Below are 20,110 nucleotides of genomic sequence, written 5' to 3' on the forward strand. Positions count from 1 at the left end.
ATTGCCACAGCATCAGCACCGTCTGACCCAGTGCTGGAACCCCCCGCCCAAAGCAGTGAGCCGATCCCTGGGGCTGAAAGTGACCTAGCGGGGGCCATTGCACGGGAGCGGCGAGAAGCCTGGGCAGCTGTAGCAAAACACCTTATGGACTCAGGGGATTCTGAAGCCGCAGAGGTGGCAAGGGGGATCGCCTGTCCGGTGGTATTTACGCCAGTGGCAGGGGGTGGGCTGAATGCGACAATGACTGCTCTTGATTGGAAAATTTTGTCTCAGTTACGAGATACTACAAGTAAATACGGGGTTACTAGTGAGCCTGTAAGGCAGATGCTGGATTACATTTGGACTACTCAGGTATTGCTGCCGAATGATTGTCGCTCTATAGTTAAGCTTATTCTAACACAACATCAACAGCTGTTATTTAATGCACATTGGCAGGCACTCTGTCAGGAAAGTGTAGCAGTGAACAGGAGACCCGGTGATCCATTGCAGGGCATAATTATGGAGGAACTAATGGGGTTTGGTAATTTTTTGAGAACAGAAGCACAGGCAACACTTGGTCCTTTTAAGTGTTGTGAAGCAATGTGCCTGGTGCGGCAGGCATTAGACAGAATTAAAGAGCCAGGTGGGATCTCTGCATATATGGGAATAAAGCAAGGAAGGGATGAGGCTTTTGGACCATTTATAGATAAAGTAACTAATGCAATTAACCAAGCAGGAGTTCCTGAGTTTATGAAAGGTACACTATTAAAACAGTGTGCGCTGCAAAATAGCAATCAGGCTACAAAGAATGTACTAAATACTCTAGGGGCCAATTGGTCTATAGAGGAAGCTCTGGAGCGAATGTCCAACATGCCCACGGGGAGTCAGGCTTTGGTAGTTGATGCTTTGAGAGAAATTGGAATAGGGTTGAAAAAACAAGCAGAGGCTACAACACAGCAGGTACTTGCCGCTCTTGCACCTTTACAAGCAACGGTAACCAGCACGCCGCGTCCAACCACTAGTGGCGGGATGCGGTGCTATCGATGTGGAGGAGCTGGTCACATACAGCGAAACTGCCAGGCAAACAATGTCTGGTGCCAAAACTGCCGATCGGACACACACAGTCTCAGAGTCTGACGACGTCACTCGGGAAACGGGAAGACCGGCACGCCCCCCAGCCGCCACGCTCCGACACAAGTAGCTGCTGCGACCAACAACATGCAACAACCCTCCAGCCAGTCACCCCAGGAAGCCTCGGCTTGGACCTGGCAGCCGCAGTAAGGATAACTTTACTGACTACCCAACCGGCAAAAATACCAATGGGAATAAAAGGACCTATAGTAATAAAAGGACAAGCCATGGGAGCCCTGTTATTGGGTCGCTCATCTGCTACAATGATGGGACTGTTCGTTCTACCTGGAGTAATAGACGCTGATTATACAGGGGAAATCTGTATCATGGACACACTAATACTCCCCCAATTCAAATTGAGAAGGGGCAACGTATGGCTCAGCTGGTACCTTTGCCACAACTTACTAAGGCTTTACCTCCACACCATGCTCAATCAAGAGGTGACCAAGGCTTTGGCTCCTCTGGAGGACTTACCCTGCTGACTATGGGCCTACACGATCGGCCAAGGCGTACGGTATCCATAGAATACCAAGGGGAGCAGAAAAGACTTGAAGGTCTTTTGGATACCGGTGCAGACACTACCATAATTGCTCCAGAATATTGGCCGCAACATTGGCCACTGCAGTCGAGTACATCCAGTTACAGGGGTCGGTGGATTGACATTGGCACAAAAATTGCCATTACTATTGGTAAAGCTAGATAAAAAATTGGTGCAAACTGTGTTCTCAATTGTTGCTTTGCCTCCCACTGTGCAGTGTCTTATTGCCATGATGTCCTAGCCCAGCTGGGAGTGGTGTTGACTAACGAGTACAAACAGGGTTAGGTTTGGATGGCTGGCTAAAATTATTGGGTTTGAGTGCATGGCTATGTTCTATTGTCAAATTTGCTATAATAGTTGGTATAGTGATTTTTTTTAGCTGTATTGATTTTACCATGTTGTTGTTTGTGCTTACAAAAAAATGATGCAAAAAATGGTGGATACTGCATTTAATACCACTCTTCTTGTCCAACAGAAAAACGGGGAAGTGTGGAGAGTGTGATTGATAACTGGCTAGCTGCAAAAGGTCACGCAGACATGAGAGAGCTTTGCTGAGCACACAGGCACTCTCATGAGAACCAGCAAGGCAGTAAGCTTCGCATGTCCTTGAGCACAGCTGGGATACGATAACAAGACCTTGTAGCTGAAAGATATGAGGGAGAAGCACGGTAAAGCTAAAACTTACTCAAACTATGTAACCACAAAGAAATGTAGAAAGAGGCGTAGCTGACTTTTAGTCTGAGCACCAATCCTGAGCTTAACTTTTGCAATATGCATGAGCTTATTAGTGTTATTATAAAAGCATTGTGTGAATTATCAATAAACGAGATTTGCCGATCACTCATATTGAGTGCCACATTTCTCCCGCCGCGGATTTCCCACAGTGTCACAATGTTCTTCTCCCTTCTGAGGTGTCACAATGGCCTCTGGCTTCCATGAGGCCCAGCAGTGTCACAGTGGCCCTTTGGTTCTGTGGGGCCCTGCAGTGTCACCATAGTCTCCATGATTCCATGTGGCCTTGCAATGTCACAATGGTCTCCATGGATCCACAGTGCCCTGCAGGATCACGATGGTTCACCTTTGGTTCCACCAGGCCCTGTAATGCAACAACGGCCTCTTGGTTCCACAAAGCCCTGCTGCTGCACAGTGGCCCCTTGGTCCCATGGGGCCCAGCAGTGCCACAATGATCCCATTGGTTCCATGAGACCCTGAGGTGTCACAATGGCCCCTGGGATCCCTGGTACCCTGCAATGTCACTGTGGCCCCTTGGTTCCATGGGGTCCCCATCGTGTCACAATGGTCTCCATAGGAATGAAACAACCGAGCCCCAGTATCTCAGGGGCAGATGAGCAGCAGTCACCAGAGGCCAAGGGCAGCCAGATGAGATGGTGCTGGCACATTTTGTCTGGGAGCAATCCTTGGATATAGGGAACTTTATAGGCGGAATACCAGTTTTGTACATTACCACCTAGAGGAGAAGGATGGCTCTTTTCCATAGGAAGGAAAGCATGGAACACCAATGTTTCAGGGGCAGATGAAAGGCGGCCACCAGAGGCCAAGGCCAGCCAGACCTCTCTGTCCTGGTAGCTTTTGTCTGAAAGCAACCCTTGGATATAGGGAATTTTGGAGGTGGAATCCCACATTCGGACATTTCTGCGTTGATAAGTAGGATGGTTCTTTTCCACTGGAAGGAAAGCACAGAGCACAAGTGTTTCAAAGGCAGAAGAGGAGAGAGGTGGATCCTGGGATGCCAAGACAGCCAGAGCTGTTCGTCCTGGCAGCTTTTTCCTGGGAGGAATTCTTGGACATACAGAATTTGAGAAGAGGAATCTCAATTTTAGCCATGGACACCTTGACAAGAATGATGGTTCTTTTCCATTGGATGGAAAGCACTGAGCCCCAGTGTTTCAGAAGCAGGTGAGAGGCAGCCCCCAAGAGGCCAAGGGCAGCCTGACCTGTCTGTCGTGGCAGCTTTCCCTTGGGAGCAATCCTTGGATGTACAGAGTTTTGGAGGTGGAATCCCAGTTTCGGCCATGGGTGCCTGGTGGAAATGGATGGTTTTATCTGTAGGAAGGAAAAGCACGAAGTCCAAGTGTTTTGGAAGAAAGTGACAGGTGGCCACCCATAGGTCAGGCCAGTCAGACTTGTCTCCCCTTGGCACGTTTTGTCTTTTTGTCACCTTTGTGGGGCAATCCTTGGACATAGGGAATTTTGGAGGTGGAATCTCAATTTTGGCCATAGCTGCTGGGGCAGGAAGAAGAGTACTTTATATTAGGAAGGAAAGCACAGAGCCCCAGTATTTCAAAGGCAGATGAGAACCAGATCTGTGGAAGCCAAGGCCAGCCAGACTTGTCTCTCCTGTCAGTTTTCGTCTGGGAGCTATCCTTGGATATAGGGAATCCTGGAGGTGGATCCCCAACTTTGGCCATGGGCACCTTGAAGTGAAAGGTGCATTTTTCCCATAGAAAAAAGAAGCACATGGTCCCAGTGCTTGAATGGCAGATGTGAGATGGACCCCAGGTTTCCAGGCCAGCCAGATCAGTCTCTCCTGGCAGATGTCATCTGGGAACAATCTTTCCATTTAAGGAAATTTGGAGGAGGAATCGCAAATTTAGCCACAGGCCCTTGGAGGAGAAGGACAGCTCTTTTCCACAGAAGGAGAACACAGAGCCCCAGAGCTTCCGGGGCAGATGAGCAGCAGCCCTCAACATGCCAAGGTCAGCCAGACCTGTCCAGCAGCCCCCAGGAGGCCAAACCAGCCAGGCCTATTCCACGTTCCCTTGCTTCCATGGGGCCCCTGAGTTTCACAATGGTCCCCTTGATTCCATGAGGCACCACAGTGTCCCCATGGCCCCTCGGTTCTGTAGGGTTCTGTACTGTCAGCAATGGTCTCCTTGGCTCTGCAGTGTCACAGTGGCCACACAAAGGCCCAGGAGCTTAAAAGACGGATCACAAGCTCAGCCCATGGTGTGGACCCTCCTTCTCCTGGGGTTTGTGTCTCACCCACACTGGAACTCAAGCAGTTGCTAGCTATATGTGTGTCTTTGGATATAGATCTTCTGTCTTTCTCAATCTCTCTTTTTCTTCTCCTTCTAATCCTCTTTACCTGAAACATTTTTGGGAAATTTAACATCTTTACTGTTTAACGGTTTCCAGGTTATAAGGGTGTCTTGGTTTGGAAAAGACAGGTGTTTACTAGGGAGGGGCAGGGAGAACTCAAACCCCCTCCCTCCAAATTATTATAATTTTGAATTTTGAGGGGCCTCTTAGGCAAAGATATGGGGATAGGAAAAACAGTTCTTTTCTAGTATGTATAACAAGGCAAACAAGAACAACAGCATTAACAACAAAACAGAACCAGGAACCTTGAGCGTCTTTGTTTCAGAAAGCTTGGGGCAGTCTGTTTTTGGTGCCCCTGCGGGACTCTGAGAGCACCAAGCTGGAACAGTGAAAAATCCTGGGCTGGTGGGTAAGGTATATCAGAAACTCCACGGTGGTAGCTGCATTGGCAGGGATGTCCCGGCAGGACAGGGGAGTGCAGGCCCACAGAGTAGCAAAAAGGGCTGTGCCGAAGAAGGGGCAGTGGTGAGACAGGGCCGGCCCAGCTCCAGCAGGGCAGGAGGAGGCAGCCCTGAATTCCTGGGAACACGAGCAGAGGGTAGATTTCCCAGGACTGGACTTGGTAGTGTCAGTGGATTCCTCCCACAGCATGCAGCAGCCTGGCCATCCTCTCTCCTAAATACGAGGACAAGAGACAGCGTAGCTGCCCCCAGCCCCATCCTCTACCTGCCCCCAAAACTCAGATTATCTTCCCCCTCCGAGGGAAACTCCCAGAGACAAAAGAAGTGTAGTCCAATGCTACACTTACTCTCCTGACTTTTGGCTACTGCTTAGTTTTAGTCAAGCACCCACAAGTACCCAGCAGTTAGTCTCCTAGCAACTTATCGGACAAAATTCTGTAAGCAAAAAAGAAACAAATCTAACCCCCAACGATATCCACCCCATTTTTTTTCCCCATACCAACATATTACATTGAATTTAAACCTTTAAATAATATACATACATTCACTACCTTAATTATATACATATATACATGCAAACATGGATACAGACACAGTGTCACGGGTAGTTCTCCCTAAAACAAGGGTCCCTTGAGGTATGCATCGGATCTCTCCATCCTTTTGCATCACCCACCAGGTGCAACTTTGCCCCTGAGCAAAGACAACCCCACGGATGGGATTGTCTTTGCTGAAGGCAGAATTAATCCAGTTTTTCCCAGCATATCTCTCATGTGTGCCACTGGAACCTTATCTCCATCTATTGTTCTCAGGGGCTCAGATTGGGCAGGGCTGCTCTGTTGGTGGAACCTGAAGAGTTCACCAACCAGGTGGCCTTTGCTAATTAATCTCCCAGTTCTTGAAAGTCTCCCCACCCAGTGCCTTCAAGATGGTTTTAAGCAGGTCATTGCACCATTCAACTTTCCCGGCCGCTGGTGCATGATAAGGAATATGGTACACCCACTCCATGCCATGTTCTCTAGCCCAGGTGTTGGTAAGGCTGTTCTTGAAATGAGTCCCATTGTCAGACTCGATTCTCTCAGGGGTGCCATGTCTCCACAGGACTTGTTTTTCCAGGCCCAGGATGGTGTTCTGGGCAGTAGCGTGAGGCACAGGGTGGGTCTCCAACCAGCCAGTGGTACCTTCCACCATGGCCAGCACATAGCACTTTCCTTGGAGGGTTTGGGGAAGGGTGATGTAGTCAATCTGCCAGGCCTCCCCATGCTTATATTTGGACCACCGCCCACCATACCATAGGGGCTTCACCCACATGGCTTGTTTGACTGCAGCACACGTCTCACAGTCATGGATAACCTGAGAAATACTGTCCATGGTTAAATTCACCCCTCAGTCTCGTGCCCACTTACAGGTGGCATCTCTGCCCTGATCACCTGAGGCATCATGGGCCCATCGAGCTTGGAACAACTCTCCCTTGTTTTGCCAATCTAAATCTATTTTTGACACCTCTATCTTTGCAGCCTGATCTACCTGCTCCTCATTAGCCCGACTCTTGGGGACATGGGCATCTACATGGCGGACTTTCATAGGTAGCTTCTCTACCCAAGAAACATCTCACTGTTCTCTAGTGGCAATGTCTTTCCATTCATCAGCAGCCCAGATTGGTTTTCCCCTCTGCTGCCAGCTGGCCTTTTTCCACCTTTCCAGCCAGCCCCACAGAGCATTGGCTGCCATCCACAAATCAGTGTAGAGGTAGAGCTTCTCTCTCTCAGCAATGTCCAGGGCCAATTGAACAGCTTTCAGTTCAGCAAGTTGACTCGATCCACCTTCTCCTTCAGTAGCTTCAGCGGCCTGTCTCCATTCTCCCCTGCCTGGGGCTCCACACAGCTGCCTTCCACCTCCAGTTCATCCCTACGATGCGACAGGAGCTGTCAGTGAAAAGAGCGTAGAGTGTTTCTTCTGCTGGCAGTTGGTTGGACAGAGGAGCTTCTTCAGCCTTTGTCACTTGTTTCTGCTCCTCTTCATCAGTGAGACCAAAGTTTTCACCTTCTGGCCAGCTTGTAATTTTCTGTGAGCTGGATATAGAAACCTCATTAGGTAACACCATGTTGTCTAACTTACCCTGGTTTGGATGGCACATGGTTGTGGCTGTATTCCTCCCATTTGCAGGCCCTTATCAAAACATGGGCCCTATAACTAAGGCTACTGGGTCTGTTATCTAGTTTGTTTTATGGGTTGATAATGTCGGAGTCCAGGGCATTTTTCTGGATGCCCTGGGAGGCCACAAACCTGAGCAAGAGGGTTTGAGATCTGTACAGGGGGGTTTTGGAGCTGTACAGGGGGGTTGGAGACCCTGGCACGGAGCTCAGGAAGACACTGTCTTTGACTTCAGTCCATGGGAACGGCTTGCAACATTGAGGGAAGAATAACAAACCACAAAGATGTGGAAAAAGTAGTTTAGTTTGGTATAGGATGAGAAATGATGTAGTTTTGAGTTTTTAGAGTATAGGTACATGGGGGACAAGATGGAGGACTTAGGGTGTTGCCCTTAGTTCTTCCTTCTTCTCCCCTGGCCTCCATCTTTTGGTGATGGTGGCACAAAGTAGTTTAAGGAGATTGGATTAGAGTAAAGTTGACCGTTTTAATATAGGTGATCGGTATTGGAATATAAGTGTAAAGAGGTGATACGTAACTTTCTGTATAAAGGGACTGCGACGTCCCACTGTGGGGGGAGTCGCCTCGTGTCCCAGCTGCTGTTCAGATCTCAGCTGGGCACGGAGAACATTTTAAGATATGAAACAATAAACAACACGAAATATCAAGAGAACAAGACCTTGAGGACTCCGCTTCTTTCTTGCGACCTGGCTCAGGGCTTTCAGATAGAAAAAAGGCTTTTTACCATCTTTAAGCTCAAGTGAGGAGACCAAACCCAACAGATAAGGTGAGGAATTCATGGATTTTTAACTTCTGCTTGAAGTTAAAGCACATAGATACATGGCTATCACACTCTAAGTGTATGTTTTTGGGGTTACTTTTAGAATGGTACTTTCTTTGAGGAAATGACAGCAGGGGAAGTTTCCTCCCAGCCCTTCAACCAGTTCTTTGTGCCTACCCCACCAGCTTCTGAAGGGCTCTGTCAGCCCCTGGAGTGGACACACAGGCTGAGCCAGAGGTGAGAATGGCAGAAGAGGCTGAGCCGAGAGGGACCCAGAGGAATGATGGAGTGCAGGCAATGGCGGCCTGGGCATCCCTGGGAGGGGTGTCCAAAGGCTCCTGGAGCTGCGGCAGCCTCGGGGCTGTGATCATTCCCTGGGGAGCCTGGTCAGTGTCCCAGCCCCCTGTAGGGGAAGGAGCTTTTGCTGCTCTCTGGCCCGGAGCCAGCCTGGCCCAGCCCCAGCCGTTCCCTGGGCTGCTGTCCCTGCTCCCCCGGGGCCCAGGTGGAGCTGCCCCAGCGCCGGCCCTGGCAAGGAGCCGCAGCCCCCGGGGAGCTCCGAGCTGCGTCTGCTGGGCTGCGGCCGAAGGGAGGCAGCGGCCGCAGAGCTGCGGGGAAAGGTCCTGGCCCTGGCTCTGGGCTGGGCCGGGGCCACGGGGAGAAAATCAACTTGCAGCTTGTGACCTACAGCAGGGAGGAGCAGTAATTGCTGGCTGAGACAGACTCTTGCCAAGGGTCTGCAAGGAGAGGCCACGGGGAAGGGCTTTGTGCTGCCGGGGCCAGGCCGAGATGGGATGTAGGCATGGATTGTACCCTGGGAGGGCGGTCGGGCCGTGGCCCAGGTTGGCCCGAGAGGCTGCGGCTGCCCCCGAATCCCTGGGAGGTTTTAAGTCCTGGTTGGAAGGGATTTCCTGCCCCGAAGTCATGGGATGGGATGGGAGGGGATGGGATGGGATGGGATGGGATGGGATGGGATGGTGTAGGGTACCGTGGGGTAGGGTGGTGGTAAGAAACTTGGCAGGTGTAGGGATTGCAATGAGGTATTGGGGAATTTTTGCTCTTGGAGTAGTGGGTCTAGAGGAAGGGAAAGCAAGAGGCACTTTTTGGAGGCTCCTGTTGCTTGTAGCAATTTTGGGGCCTAGAAGTGCATTCTGGGAGATCACAGTGAAATTGGGAAGGCAGAGGTAAAGGTCCCAAGCTGTGCAGGGCTGAGGTTACGTGGCAGTGATTTGGGGAGGATAAGGGCACCACATTACAGAAAGGGAGGAAGGAAGAAAGGAAGGAGAGAGAGAGAGAGAGAGAGAGAAAGAGAGAAAGGAAAAAAAGGAAGATTAAATAAAAGGGACGGCGGGACTACTCCCCAAGAAACTACTGGGTAAGATAATATTGGGCAAGAAACTAATCCCCAAGAAACTATTGGGCAGGAAACTACTCCTCTAAAAAGTACTGGGCAACAAAGTGTTTGAAGTGCAATCACTCTGCTTTTTGGCAAGACTGCAGGAAAAGAAAGAAGCAGAGAAGGAAGGATAGAAATGTTTGTCCAGACTGTGAAATTATCGCCCTTGTTTTTGCCATGTTCCTGTCTCAGCACGAAGAGCTGGAATTCTGCACCAGAAAATGCAACAGCAGTTACTGAGTTCATCCTAGAGGGTTTCCCAGAGCTTGATCCAAGACTGCGGATGTTTTTATCTCAGGTCCTTCTGCTCATGTACCTGACAACAGTGATGGGGAGTGAAACCATCCTTTTCCTCCTGTGTGTGGATCACCACCTCCAAACCCCCATGGACGTTTTCATCTGCAGCCTGGCCTTCCCGGAAATCTGGTTTACATCCTCCACAAGCATCAAATGCTTTGTGATGCTGAGTTCTGGTCAGAACACTCTCTCACTCGGCAGCTGCTTTGCCCAAAACTATTTTTATTTTGCCCTGGGCTGCACAGAGTTTTTCCCTGGTTGTCATGTCCTTTGACCGCTGTGTTGCCATCTGCCACCCTTTGCTCTATGCTGACATCACAAAGCCTCAGCTCTGTGTCCACCTGGGTGTTGCTGCTTGGGTCCTCGGCTTTGTCCTGCTGAGCTACTGCTGCTCTTCCTCTCTGAGCTGTCTTTCTGTGGCTCCAAGATCCCCCATTTCCTCTGGGACAACTCCCCCTTGTTCAAACTGTCCTGCTCTGACACCAGCCTGCTTTGGGAAACAGACTCTGTCTTCTTACCGTGTGTCGTGCTGGGCTCCTTATGTTTGACTCTGGCATTTGACATCTGCGTCCTTTTCTGTGTTCTGCATCTTCCAGCAGCCTCTGGGAGGAAGAAAGCTTTGACCACGTGTTCTTCGCATCCCATCACCTTATCCATTGCCCGTGGGAGCTGCATTGCTCTCTGCACGTGTCCTGCAGAAGATGTTTCCTTGAGGACCAACAGAACTGGAGCTCTGCTGAACACAGTCCTGTTCCCATTCCTATATCCATTCATCTGCAGCCTTGGGAACAAATCTGTGATCCTGGCCCTGAACAAATCCATTGCCAGGCCAAGAACAAAGCCTTTCCTCTAAGCATGGTGCATTTCTGGAAAGCCATCCCAAGGATCTGGTATCATCTGTTACACAAAACCAGTGCCTGTGTGTGCAACCTCCAAACACGGCTGCCTCAGGAGATTGATGCTCCTGCTGGATTGTGTCAGGTTAAGAGAGAAGAGACTCATCTGCACTCCCAGACAGGGCACCAACAATGGCAGCAGGACAAACTCAGTTCATTCTCTGCCCAGGCTGCTCCCAGGCCCATCTCAGGAGAGCCACCAGCTCATTAAGAGCCCATCTCTGGAAGAGAAGAGCTCAGAGGAACAGTGGCAAGTGACAATCCAAATTACAGCTCCTGAGCGATGCACACCTTGTCCCAGCTCCTTTCCTGGGACAGCCATCAGCCCTGCTTTGAAACCCCAAAGTTTGAAACCCCAAAGTCACCCTCCCAGTAAAGAAAGACTTTCTCCTGTGCAGTCTAAACCCTCCCTGGTACAGCTTTGAACCATTCTCACACGTTCCATCCCAGGATATCAGGGAGAAGAGAAAGGGAAATGCAGGGCCGAACCAGGGGGGCAGCGAGATGGGAGTGTGCAGCCTGCAGGGACACAGCAGCAGCTGTGGGACAGCGCAGGACAAGCTGTGCTGGACGTGGCCAAGGGCCCGGCAGGGCTGGCAGTGCCCAGGAGAAGCCAAGTCTTGGTGCCCTGGGGCACAGCAGGGTCTGTGCCACCAAGGGCTGGGAGGCGACACCTTGTCCTGAGGCCCTGGGGCCTCCTGGCACAGCCCCAGCAAGGCTGGGTACTGTCACCCCCTTGTCCTGCCCTCAGCATCCCCCCACATCCATCCCAGTGGCCCCAGGGATCTGCTGGGACCAGTCCCTGGGGAGCCTTGGTCAGGAATGGCCCTGGGGGGCTCCTCAGTGCTCCCAGGGACTGCAGGTTTTTCAAAGCACTTTGGGTTTTGCTTTTGCCTGGGAGTCTCTGAGGGGTTTGTGCAATCACGGCCTCCAATTGTCTGCTGTAATTAGTCCCTTGAGATGTTTTGTCACTAACAACACTCAGTGGGGCTCATTAATGCCTCAAGTTACTCAAGAGTCATTAAAGTACTACTTTTTGACACTGAATCACTCTGAGAGGTTTGTGCAGTCATGGCCTCCAATTATCTGCGGTAATTAGTCCCTAGAGAGGCTTTGTACTGACACTCAGTGGGGCTCATTAATGCTCTGAGATACTCAATGTCTTTTAAGGTACTTTGGGTTTTCCTTCCCACACTCCGTCTCTGAGAGGTTTTTGGGCACTCTTGGCCTCCAGTTCTCTCCTCCAAGGAGTCCATGAGGAGCCTGTGTTGGGGATGGACCTCAGTGGGCCCCAGGAATGCTTTGAGACACGTTGGGTTTTTCCTCTGACTTGGACTCCTGGAAAGGTTTGTGCCATCTCCTCTCAGGCCCTGAGGGCTCAGCACCAAATGCACCACGGGGCTCTTTGGGATCAAGCAAGTCCTGACAAACCACGGCTCTGCCTTGATTTCCCTCTGCTCTGGTGCAGTTCATTAGGAAGGTTTTGTACTGCAGTTATGGAGAAAGATTTCAAAGAGCTTCTAAGAAATTCACATTCCTGTTATAAAGGGTGTGTTTTATTACTGTTCTCTTTGGAGCAGAGGTGATTGCAGCATTCTGTGATTGATGTCGATCCATGGTCCCTCCTTAGGTCTGGCCTGCTCAGAGAAGCTGTGCCTTGAGGTCTGACCCAGTGTGGACAACCTTGTTCCACATTCCCCAAGCCCATCCTGCCTGTCCTCACTCACCTGGGACCTGCTTTGCTCAGAGAGCTGCCTGCACTCAGGCAAAAAGGGCTCTTCTATTTTTGAAGCAACGTAAAACTCGTAATTTTCCCCACTGAAAACAGACACACTCCTCAAGTGTGTGCCAGCCCAAGGGGCCACCAAAACCACTCCAGCCCTGCCCTGGGCCGGCTGTGAGGGTGGATCAGCATCCCAACCTGCCCTGGGCCACTGCAAGGGGCTGTGGCCACGGACACACTGGGACAAACTGGGGACAATGGCAACAGTGTGGGGAAGACTGGGGAATACTGGGGCGTGCTATGGAAGATACTGGGGAGAACTGGAAGGGAATGGGAATGAACTCAGGTGTATTGGGAGGGACTGGGCTGTACTGGGGATGAAATGGGCTGTAAAGGGGGGGACTGAAGGGGCACTGGGGTACAACTGGGCTGTACTGGGGATGAACTGGGCTGTACTGGGAAGGACTAGAGGGGCTGAATCGGCTGTTCCCGCCTCCGCAAACTCCCATTTGCCGAGGCTCCCGCCCGTCACCGCCAGCACCCAATCAGTGCCAGGAAACCGGGGCCTCGGGGCGGTGCCTGGTGTCGGTGCCACGTGTCGGTTTTGCCTTCAACTCCCGTCATGCACCGCGGCCCAATTGAGCCCCATTGCACCCCGGACTACAATGCCCGTCATGCCCCGCGCTCCACAGAACCCCGCCCCCGTATCCCCCCTCCCCCCCATGTGTACCCTACGTTTCCCCCAGACCCTCCAGGATCCCGAAGTGCCCCCTCAGTATTTATTTGGAACCCCCCAAAATCGTCCCCGACTCCCCTGAATGCTCCCAACCCCAGAGATGCCCGTTAGAGCCACTTCTGGGAATTCATCTCCGATCATCCCCCGTGCTCTCAGAGCTCTGCCCAACACAGTCTCGCGCCGAAAATTCCTGCTGTGCCCCGTGTCCTAAAGCGCCCGGTTCGAGCTCCCCAAGTTCCCCCCAATTCCTCCCGAACCGCACACGTTTCCCCCGAGGGCCTCAAGTCGCGACTCGGACGCAGAAGTGTCCGCCAAGCGCCTTCCCGGCCCCGCCACAGCTCGGCTTTATGCACTTCCGGGACTACAGCTCCCAGCATGCTCCGCGGCGCACACGGAGCCCTATTCCAGCCGTGACTCCATCTCCCGTCATGCCCCGCGCCCCACCGACAGCCATTGGAGCCGCGCCTCGAACTCCCGTGATGCTCCGCGGCCCCGTTACACCGTGTTCTACCCGCGCCTACAACTCCCATCATCCCCCGCGCCCCAGAGAGTCCCCTCAGGGCCCCCAAGTGCCCGCCCGGACCCCGAAGGGCCCCAGATTCCCCTCCCTGACCTCCAAGTGCCCACCCGCCTCCCCCAGATGTCCTTCAGACCCCAAATTTTCTTCAGATTCCATCCCCAGGTTTAGAACTGCCCCAAATGTGCCCCAGAAATGTCTCCGTGGACCCCAAAGTGGCCCCTTTTACCCTGTCTGAGAAAACGATAAGGAGGATGACAAAAGGAGTAACAATAGGACTAATTAGCATAAATAGGGAGGAATCAATACCCAGATGTTGTCAATGAATTAATGAAGGGAATTGTGTTACTTAGAACCAATGACCAATAATTTTTTGGGTTGCTAAATATGTCGCAATTTGGTTTTTTTTAAATATATGTCAAACATGGGTAAGAACATATATAATAATATTTTATATATTTATAAATATTATTATGATTTCCTTATAAATTTTATTTTTAAAGAAAAATTGCTAATTTACAAAAATTATTTCAGATGTCAGTTTTTGGTGGATGATTTCAGACACAGTGAGGTTGGGGTGAGGAGCAGGTTGTCCAAACAGGGTCAGCCTGCAAGGGGCTCATTCTCCATGCCCAGACCTCCTAAGGAGACACTCAGCATTAAGATCACTTGGGGAATGTTTCTTTCACCTCTTCAATGGACTGAAAAATAAAAAAAAATGCAGCCTTGATTAGAAAAAAAATCATGAGGGGCACTTTGAAATCTTCCTCCATAAGAGAACTCCAAACTGGCTCCAAGCAGCTGCACAAGCCCTGGAGACGAAGACAAGTGAAGGAAGAAAAGGAGGTCGTGACTGCTTTCTGGATTTGAATCAGCCCCATGCTGGATTTGGGGCTGAGTCCAGAAGCTCCAGGCACTGAGAGAAGGTTGAAGAAGCTGCTCAAGGAGGCAGAAGCAAAACTCCAAGTCCCTTGGAGCATCCCTGGGCCCCACTGAGGGCAGGGAGTGCCAAAGGCTCCCCAGGGACTGCTGAGAGCAGATCCTTGAGGCCAGGATTGCAGGGAGCCGCAGGCTGTGAGCAGGGAACTGCAATGCTGAGCAAGGCCTGGGCTGGTTGGAGGCAGCAGAAAGGCCAAGCCCTGAGCCCAGGCCTGGCACAGCAGGGCCTGTCCCTCCCGGGTGGCTCGGGGCTGCTTGTGGGGCAGTGGGATGGGAGGGGCAGCGAGGACAAATGGCACAAAGCTGCAAGCCCTGCCAGCCTCCTCAGGGAGGGGCCGGGCAGGAGCAAAGTGCAGCCCCTGAAAGGAAAGTTCCTTCTGTGGGGCCTGCAGAGGCGCTGGCAGAGCCCAGGGGACAAAGGCCTGGGTGCCTGTGGCCCTGCCAGCCCTGCCCAGCCCTTGGCCATGTGTCCTGCAGGCTGTGCCCCCTGTGCGTGCTGCTGCTGTGCCCTGGCCGGCTGCACACGCCCATCTCGCTGTCCCCCCAGCATTTCTCAGCCCAGCATTTCTGTGCCCTCCCTGGGCTCCCTGCACCCAGCGCTGCCGGCTCCTGGCACACAGAGCCAGGCCATGGCCTGGCCTCACGCTGGGACACCTCCTGCACCAAAATTCTGCCCTGGAGGGACTTTTCTTTTTGCTCAGCTCCAGGCTGAACCTTCCAAGCTTTGGGGAGGTTTCCTTCTCTTCCCACTGCCAAGGAAAGCTCTGTCTCTTGCTGTTCAAAAACAGAAAAGGGCTGATGGGAGATAAATGGTGGTCAGAGGCATTTTGGGGCAAAGTGACCATGAAATTATTGAGTTTTAAATAGTCTGTGAAAGAAGGAGGGGCATCAAAAAAACTTGTACACTGGCCTGACAGAGAGCAGACTTCAGTCTAATCAGGATGCAGATTTGGGGAGTGCCAAATCAGGTACTGATATTTTTAAGGGAAACAGCCCTTTAAAACAAAGGATTCCAAGAAGGATGGACACACTTCAAGAAAGAAATCTGGAAGGAGCAGGAACAGCGTGTCCCTCTGTGCCAAAATATGAGCTAGCAAGGAAAATGACTGGCCTGGTTGGGCATGGGGCCTTTGCAGGAACTCATGGGAGAAAAAGACGGTGCATCCCCTTTGGACAGATGAGCAGGCAACTCAGGAAATGTTTAAAGATGTTGTTAGGTCAAGCACAAAGAAAATTAGAGAGCTGCAAGCTCAATTTGAGCTTAACCAGGCCACTTCGGTGATAGATAATAAAAATGTTCTTATAAATACATTAATGGCAAAATGAGAAAAGGAGAGGTCAGGACAAAATCCATTCTTTATTAGATATGGTGGGGGGAATATTGCAACTAAAGATAAGGAAAAGGCTGAGGTACTTAACCCCTTCTTTGCCTCAGTTTTCAACAATCAGTCAGGTTGTCTTTAGGACAAGTGTTCTCCTGAGCTGGTAGATGGGCACAGGGAGCAGAACAGCTCCCCTGTAATCCAGGAGGAAGCAGCTGCTGACCTGCTGAGCCACTCAGATGCTCACAGGTGTCCCTGGGACCAGATGGGATCCATCCTAGGGGGATGAGGGAGCTGGTGGATGAGCTCCCCAAGCTGCTCTCCATCATTTCTCATCAGTGCTGGCTCCCCAGGGAGGTCCCAGAGGACTGGAGGTGCCAATGTGAGCCCATCCCCAAGAAGGGCTGGCAGGAGGATCTGGGGAACTCCAGGCCTGTCAGCCTGACCTCGGTGCCCAGCAAGGTTATGGAACAGATCACCTTGAGTGCCATCACACGGCACCCACAGGATGGCCCAGGGATCAGACCCAGCCAGTGTGGATTTCAACATCTGCATTGATGGTCGGGATGAGGGGATTGAGTCCACCATCAGCAAATTTGCAGCTGACACCAAGCTGGGTGTGAGTGTGGATCTGCTGGAGGGTAGGAGGGCTCTGCACAGGGCCCTGGACAGGCTGGATCCAGGGCCCAAATCCCACAATGGGAGGTTTAACAAGACCAAGGGCCGGGTCCTGCACTTGTGCCACAACAACCCCTGCAGTGCTACAGGCTGGGGACGGAGTGGCTGGACAGTGGCCAGGCAGAAACGGACCTGAGGGGACTGCTGGACAGCAGGCTGGACATGAGGCAGCAGTGTGCCCAGGTGGCCAAGAGGGCCAATGGCTCCTGGCCTGGATCAGGAATGGTATGGCCAGCTGGGGCAGAGCTGCTGTGCCATCACTGATCTGTCCCCAGTTAGCACACAGACATTGCTGCTGCAGCTGCAAAGGAAGGGAACAAAACAAGGGATCTCCAGTGAAAACTTTTCTGGGAGACTCTTTAGTTCAGTTAGAGCCACTGAGTGCACAGCTCCTCACTGACACAGTCTTTGACCACAGAAAATCTGGAGGCAAACAAAACAAGACAGGGCACAAACAATGGCCTTGCTTTGTGAACACCACTGAAAACTCAAAAAAAGAATAAAACCCTGACAGCCACACCAACAAGTGGTATCAAAGATGACTTCTATCACAAGTGATTTGCAGAAATAAGCAAGCGGTTTAATGTTTCTGAAATCATTTAGTGATCAGTGTCCACACTTCAGCCTTGAGCTCCTGGTTCCTCAGGCTGTAGATGACGGGGTTCAGGGCTGGAGGCACCACCGAGTACAGAACTGACAATGCCAGATCCAGGGATGGGGAGGAGATGGAGGGGGGCTTCAGATTGGCAAATGTGCCAGTGCTGAGAAACAGAGAGATGACAGCCAGGTGAGGGAGGCAGGTGGAAAAGGCTTTGTGCCGTCCCTGCTCAGAGGAGATCCTCAGCACAGCCCTGAAGATCTGCACATAGGAGAAAACCATGAACACAAAACAACCAGAAGCTACACAGACACTAACAGCAAGAAGCCCAAGTTCCCTGAGATTGGAATGTGAGCAGGAAAGCTTGAGGATGTGTGGGATTTCACAGAAGAACTGGCCCAGGGCATTGCCATGGCACAGGGGCAGGGAAAAAGTATTGGCCGTGTGCAGCAGAGCGTAGAGAAAGGCACTGGCCCAGGCAGCTGCTGCCATGTGGGCACAAGCTCTGCTGCCCAGGAGGGTCCCGTAGTGCAGGGGTTTGCAGATGGACACGTAGCGGTCATAGCACATGATGGTCAGGAGGGAATACTCTGCTGAGATGAAAAATAGAAAAAGAAACACCTGTGCAGCACATCCTGCATAGGAGATGGTCCTGGTGTCCCAGAGGGAATTGTGCATGGCTTTGGGGACAGTGGTGAGGATGGAGCCCAGGTCGGCGAGGGCCAGGTTGAACAGGAAGAAGAACATGGGGCTGTGCAGGTGGTGGCCGCAGGCTATGGCGCTGATGACGAGGCTGTTGCCCAGGAGGGCAGCCAGGGAGATGCCCAGGAAGAGGCAGAAGTGCAGGAGCTGCAGCTGCCCCGTGTCTGCCAATGCCAGCAGGAGGAAGTGGCTGATGGAGCTGCTGTTGGACATTTGCTGTGTCTGGACATGCCAACCTGCAGATGGAGGAAAGACAGTGACATTTGAGGGGAGATTTCTCATAGAAGAGTCAAAGTCCTTTCTCAGAGAACATTCTCTGTCACTAAACACCTCCCCTTTGTCTATGTCTAGGAGAACTTCCTTCACCTTGGTTGCTCAAGCCCTGATTGCTGCTGGCCAATGTTCAGTGAGGAGCCAGACCTTGACCTGCAGGACACCTGGGAGTCAGCCCTGACCCCCAGTCAGTGCAGGGGAACAGTGAGGGCAGGGGCCAGTCCTGGTGTTAGAACTTGGACAAAGAATCTCCTGATAAGGCACGGGAGTTGCCAGAGCAAAGAGATGGAGATTGCAGGAAGCAGAATGAGAGAGCTGCACCTGGGGAAAGCAGGGAGGAGGAGGATTGTCTGAGGCTGACAGCAGACTGAGGGGAGCTGCTCTGTCCCTGTGACGTGTTCCCAGGAAAGCTCAGTGTGATGTTTTAAGAGCCTCAGCCCCTGCTCTACCCTGCACAGATGAGTTTCCATTGCCGCCAAGCTGAGCCAGGGAAAAGTGGGAGCACAGATTCAGGAAAGTAGAGACTCAAGCAGGGAACTCCTGCCCTGAACGAGCTCATGAAAAGTCCCCTCAGAAATTACCTGGGCATGAGCTGGAGCTCTGAGCAGCCCTGGCACACACAGCACCCTCTCCACAGCAGCAGGACCTGCCCTGGCCGGAGTCACTCACTGCACCCACAGCTCCCCTCCAGCATCCATGGGAGCTCCCAAGCTGGCTGAGAGCTGCCCCTGAGAGGTGACAGATCCCCTGGCCTGGCCAAGAGCCCTCAGGGCTGCAGCACCTGCTCTGCACGACAGCCCTGGGCACCCCTGGCTGCAGCCCCAGCTTCAGCCCCTGCAGCCGTCCCTGGCAGCAGGAGCCGTCCTGCCCTGTCCCTCTGACGGTGCCCAGGGCAGCCCCGCTCTGGAGCACATCCTCCCCCAAAGCAGAAAGGGCAGCAGAGCCATCCTTACAGTGCTGTCAGTCCTGTCCTGGGTCAGCTTTAGGAGATCCCTGCAGCCAGAGACTGACCGTGTCTGAAGTGGTGAGGATTTCTCCATGAAGAAGTTCAGAATTTTTAAAAGTTGTGAAGATTTCTCCGTGAATTATCTCAGAATTGTCCTTCCAGTTGCTTTAAGCTTCTGTCTGCTTCACTGCTCTCAGGTACCTGCAGGCAGTGCCCTCAGCCCTGCTGGGCTGGTAGAGGAGCTGCTCCTGAGGAGAAATGTCTTTTTAAAGCTCTTCTTGGTTGCCAGGAGGTGCCTCTGTTTCAGGAGCCCAGCCGAGCTCAGCAGCACAGACACAGTACCAGGATTTTAATGACCCTCTTGGGGCTTTGGTGTTGTTTACATCAGACTCAGTCCCTAAGAGAGTATTTAAAAAACTTTCTGAGAACTCCTAATCAGATTGAAACTCCAGAGTTTCTTGAAGTTTTAATGGGTCCCACTGACAGACATGACTGAGAAAATGTCCCCAGGTTCCAGTTAGAGCAGAATACTGTAGGCACTGATGACAGGTGGGGACAAACAAGGCAAAGGTGTCTGTGATGCTGAGCAAACCTGCATGTGTTTCAGGAATGCAAAGGGCCAAGGCCCGAGCCCCAGCCCCTGCCAAGGCACATCCTGTCCCTCCCTCAATGCTCAGGGCTCTTCCCGGCCCACTGGGATGTGGGGATGTGCAATGCCAAGGGCAGCAGCATGGGGCGGCCCCTGCCAGGCTGCTGAGCAGGGACAAGGAGGCAATGAGGCCCCAGGCCTGCAAGGGTCACTTGTCTCCTCCTCATGGCTCAGGCCCAGGCCCAGCAGCCATGGCCAAAGTGCTGCAGGAGTTGGCTCTGTCAGGGCCTTGCAGCTGCTGCCCATCCCTGTGCCCTGTGCAGCCCAGGCTGTGCTACGGTGTCCGTGCCCTGCGCCTCTGTCCCTGCAGGCTGTCGTCATCCCCCGGCTGCCCCACCTGGCT

At 52.2% G+C, this 20,110-nt stretch overlaps 1 protein-coding gene and 1 pseudogene across 1 annotated transcript; one reads left to right on the forward strand and one right to left on the reverse strand.

The window, feature by feature from the left end:
• Window positions 1–5,162: 5,162 nt before the first annotated feature.
• Window positions 5,163–10,623, forward strand: LOC136304117 (olfactory receptor 6F1-like; the record flags this gene model as incomplete). Its single annotated transcript, XM_066207771.1, is given in 5 exon segments — window positions 5,163–5,233; window positions 6,684–6,752; window positions 9,684–10,040; window positions 10,042–10,172; window positions 10,175–10,623. Coding segments are annotated over 5 exon segments (1,077 nt in total), but the record flags the coding sequence as incomplete, so codon positions are not given.
• A 6,571-nt stretch (window positions 10,624–17,194) lies between these two features.
• Window positions 17,195–18,180, reverse strand: LOC136304116 (olfactory receptor 14I1-like; annotated as a pseudogene).
• Window positions 18,181–20,110: the final 1,930 nt, after the last annotated feature.

This window comes from Chamaea fasciata, unplaced genomic scaffold, assembly GCF_029207755.1.
Source record: "Chamaea fasciata isolate MVZ Bird 193981 ecotype frontalis unplaced genomic scaffold, bChaFas1.0.hap1 SCAF_51, whole genome shotgun sequence".
In the NCBI taxonomy this organism is placed as follows: Eukaryota; Metazoa; Chordata; class Aves; order Passeriformes; family Sylviidae; genus Chamaea; species Chamaea fasciata.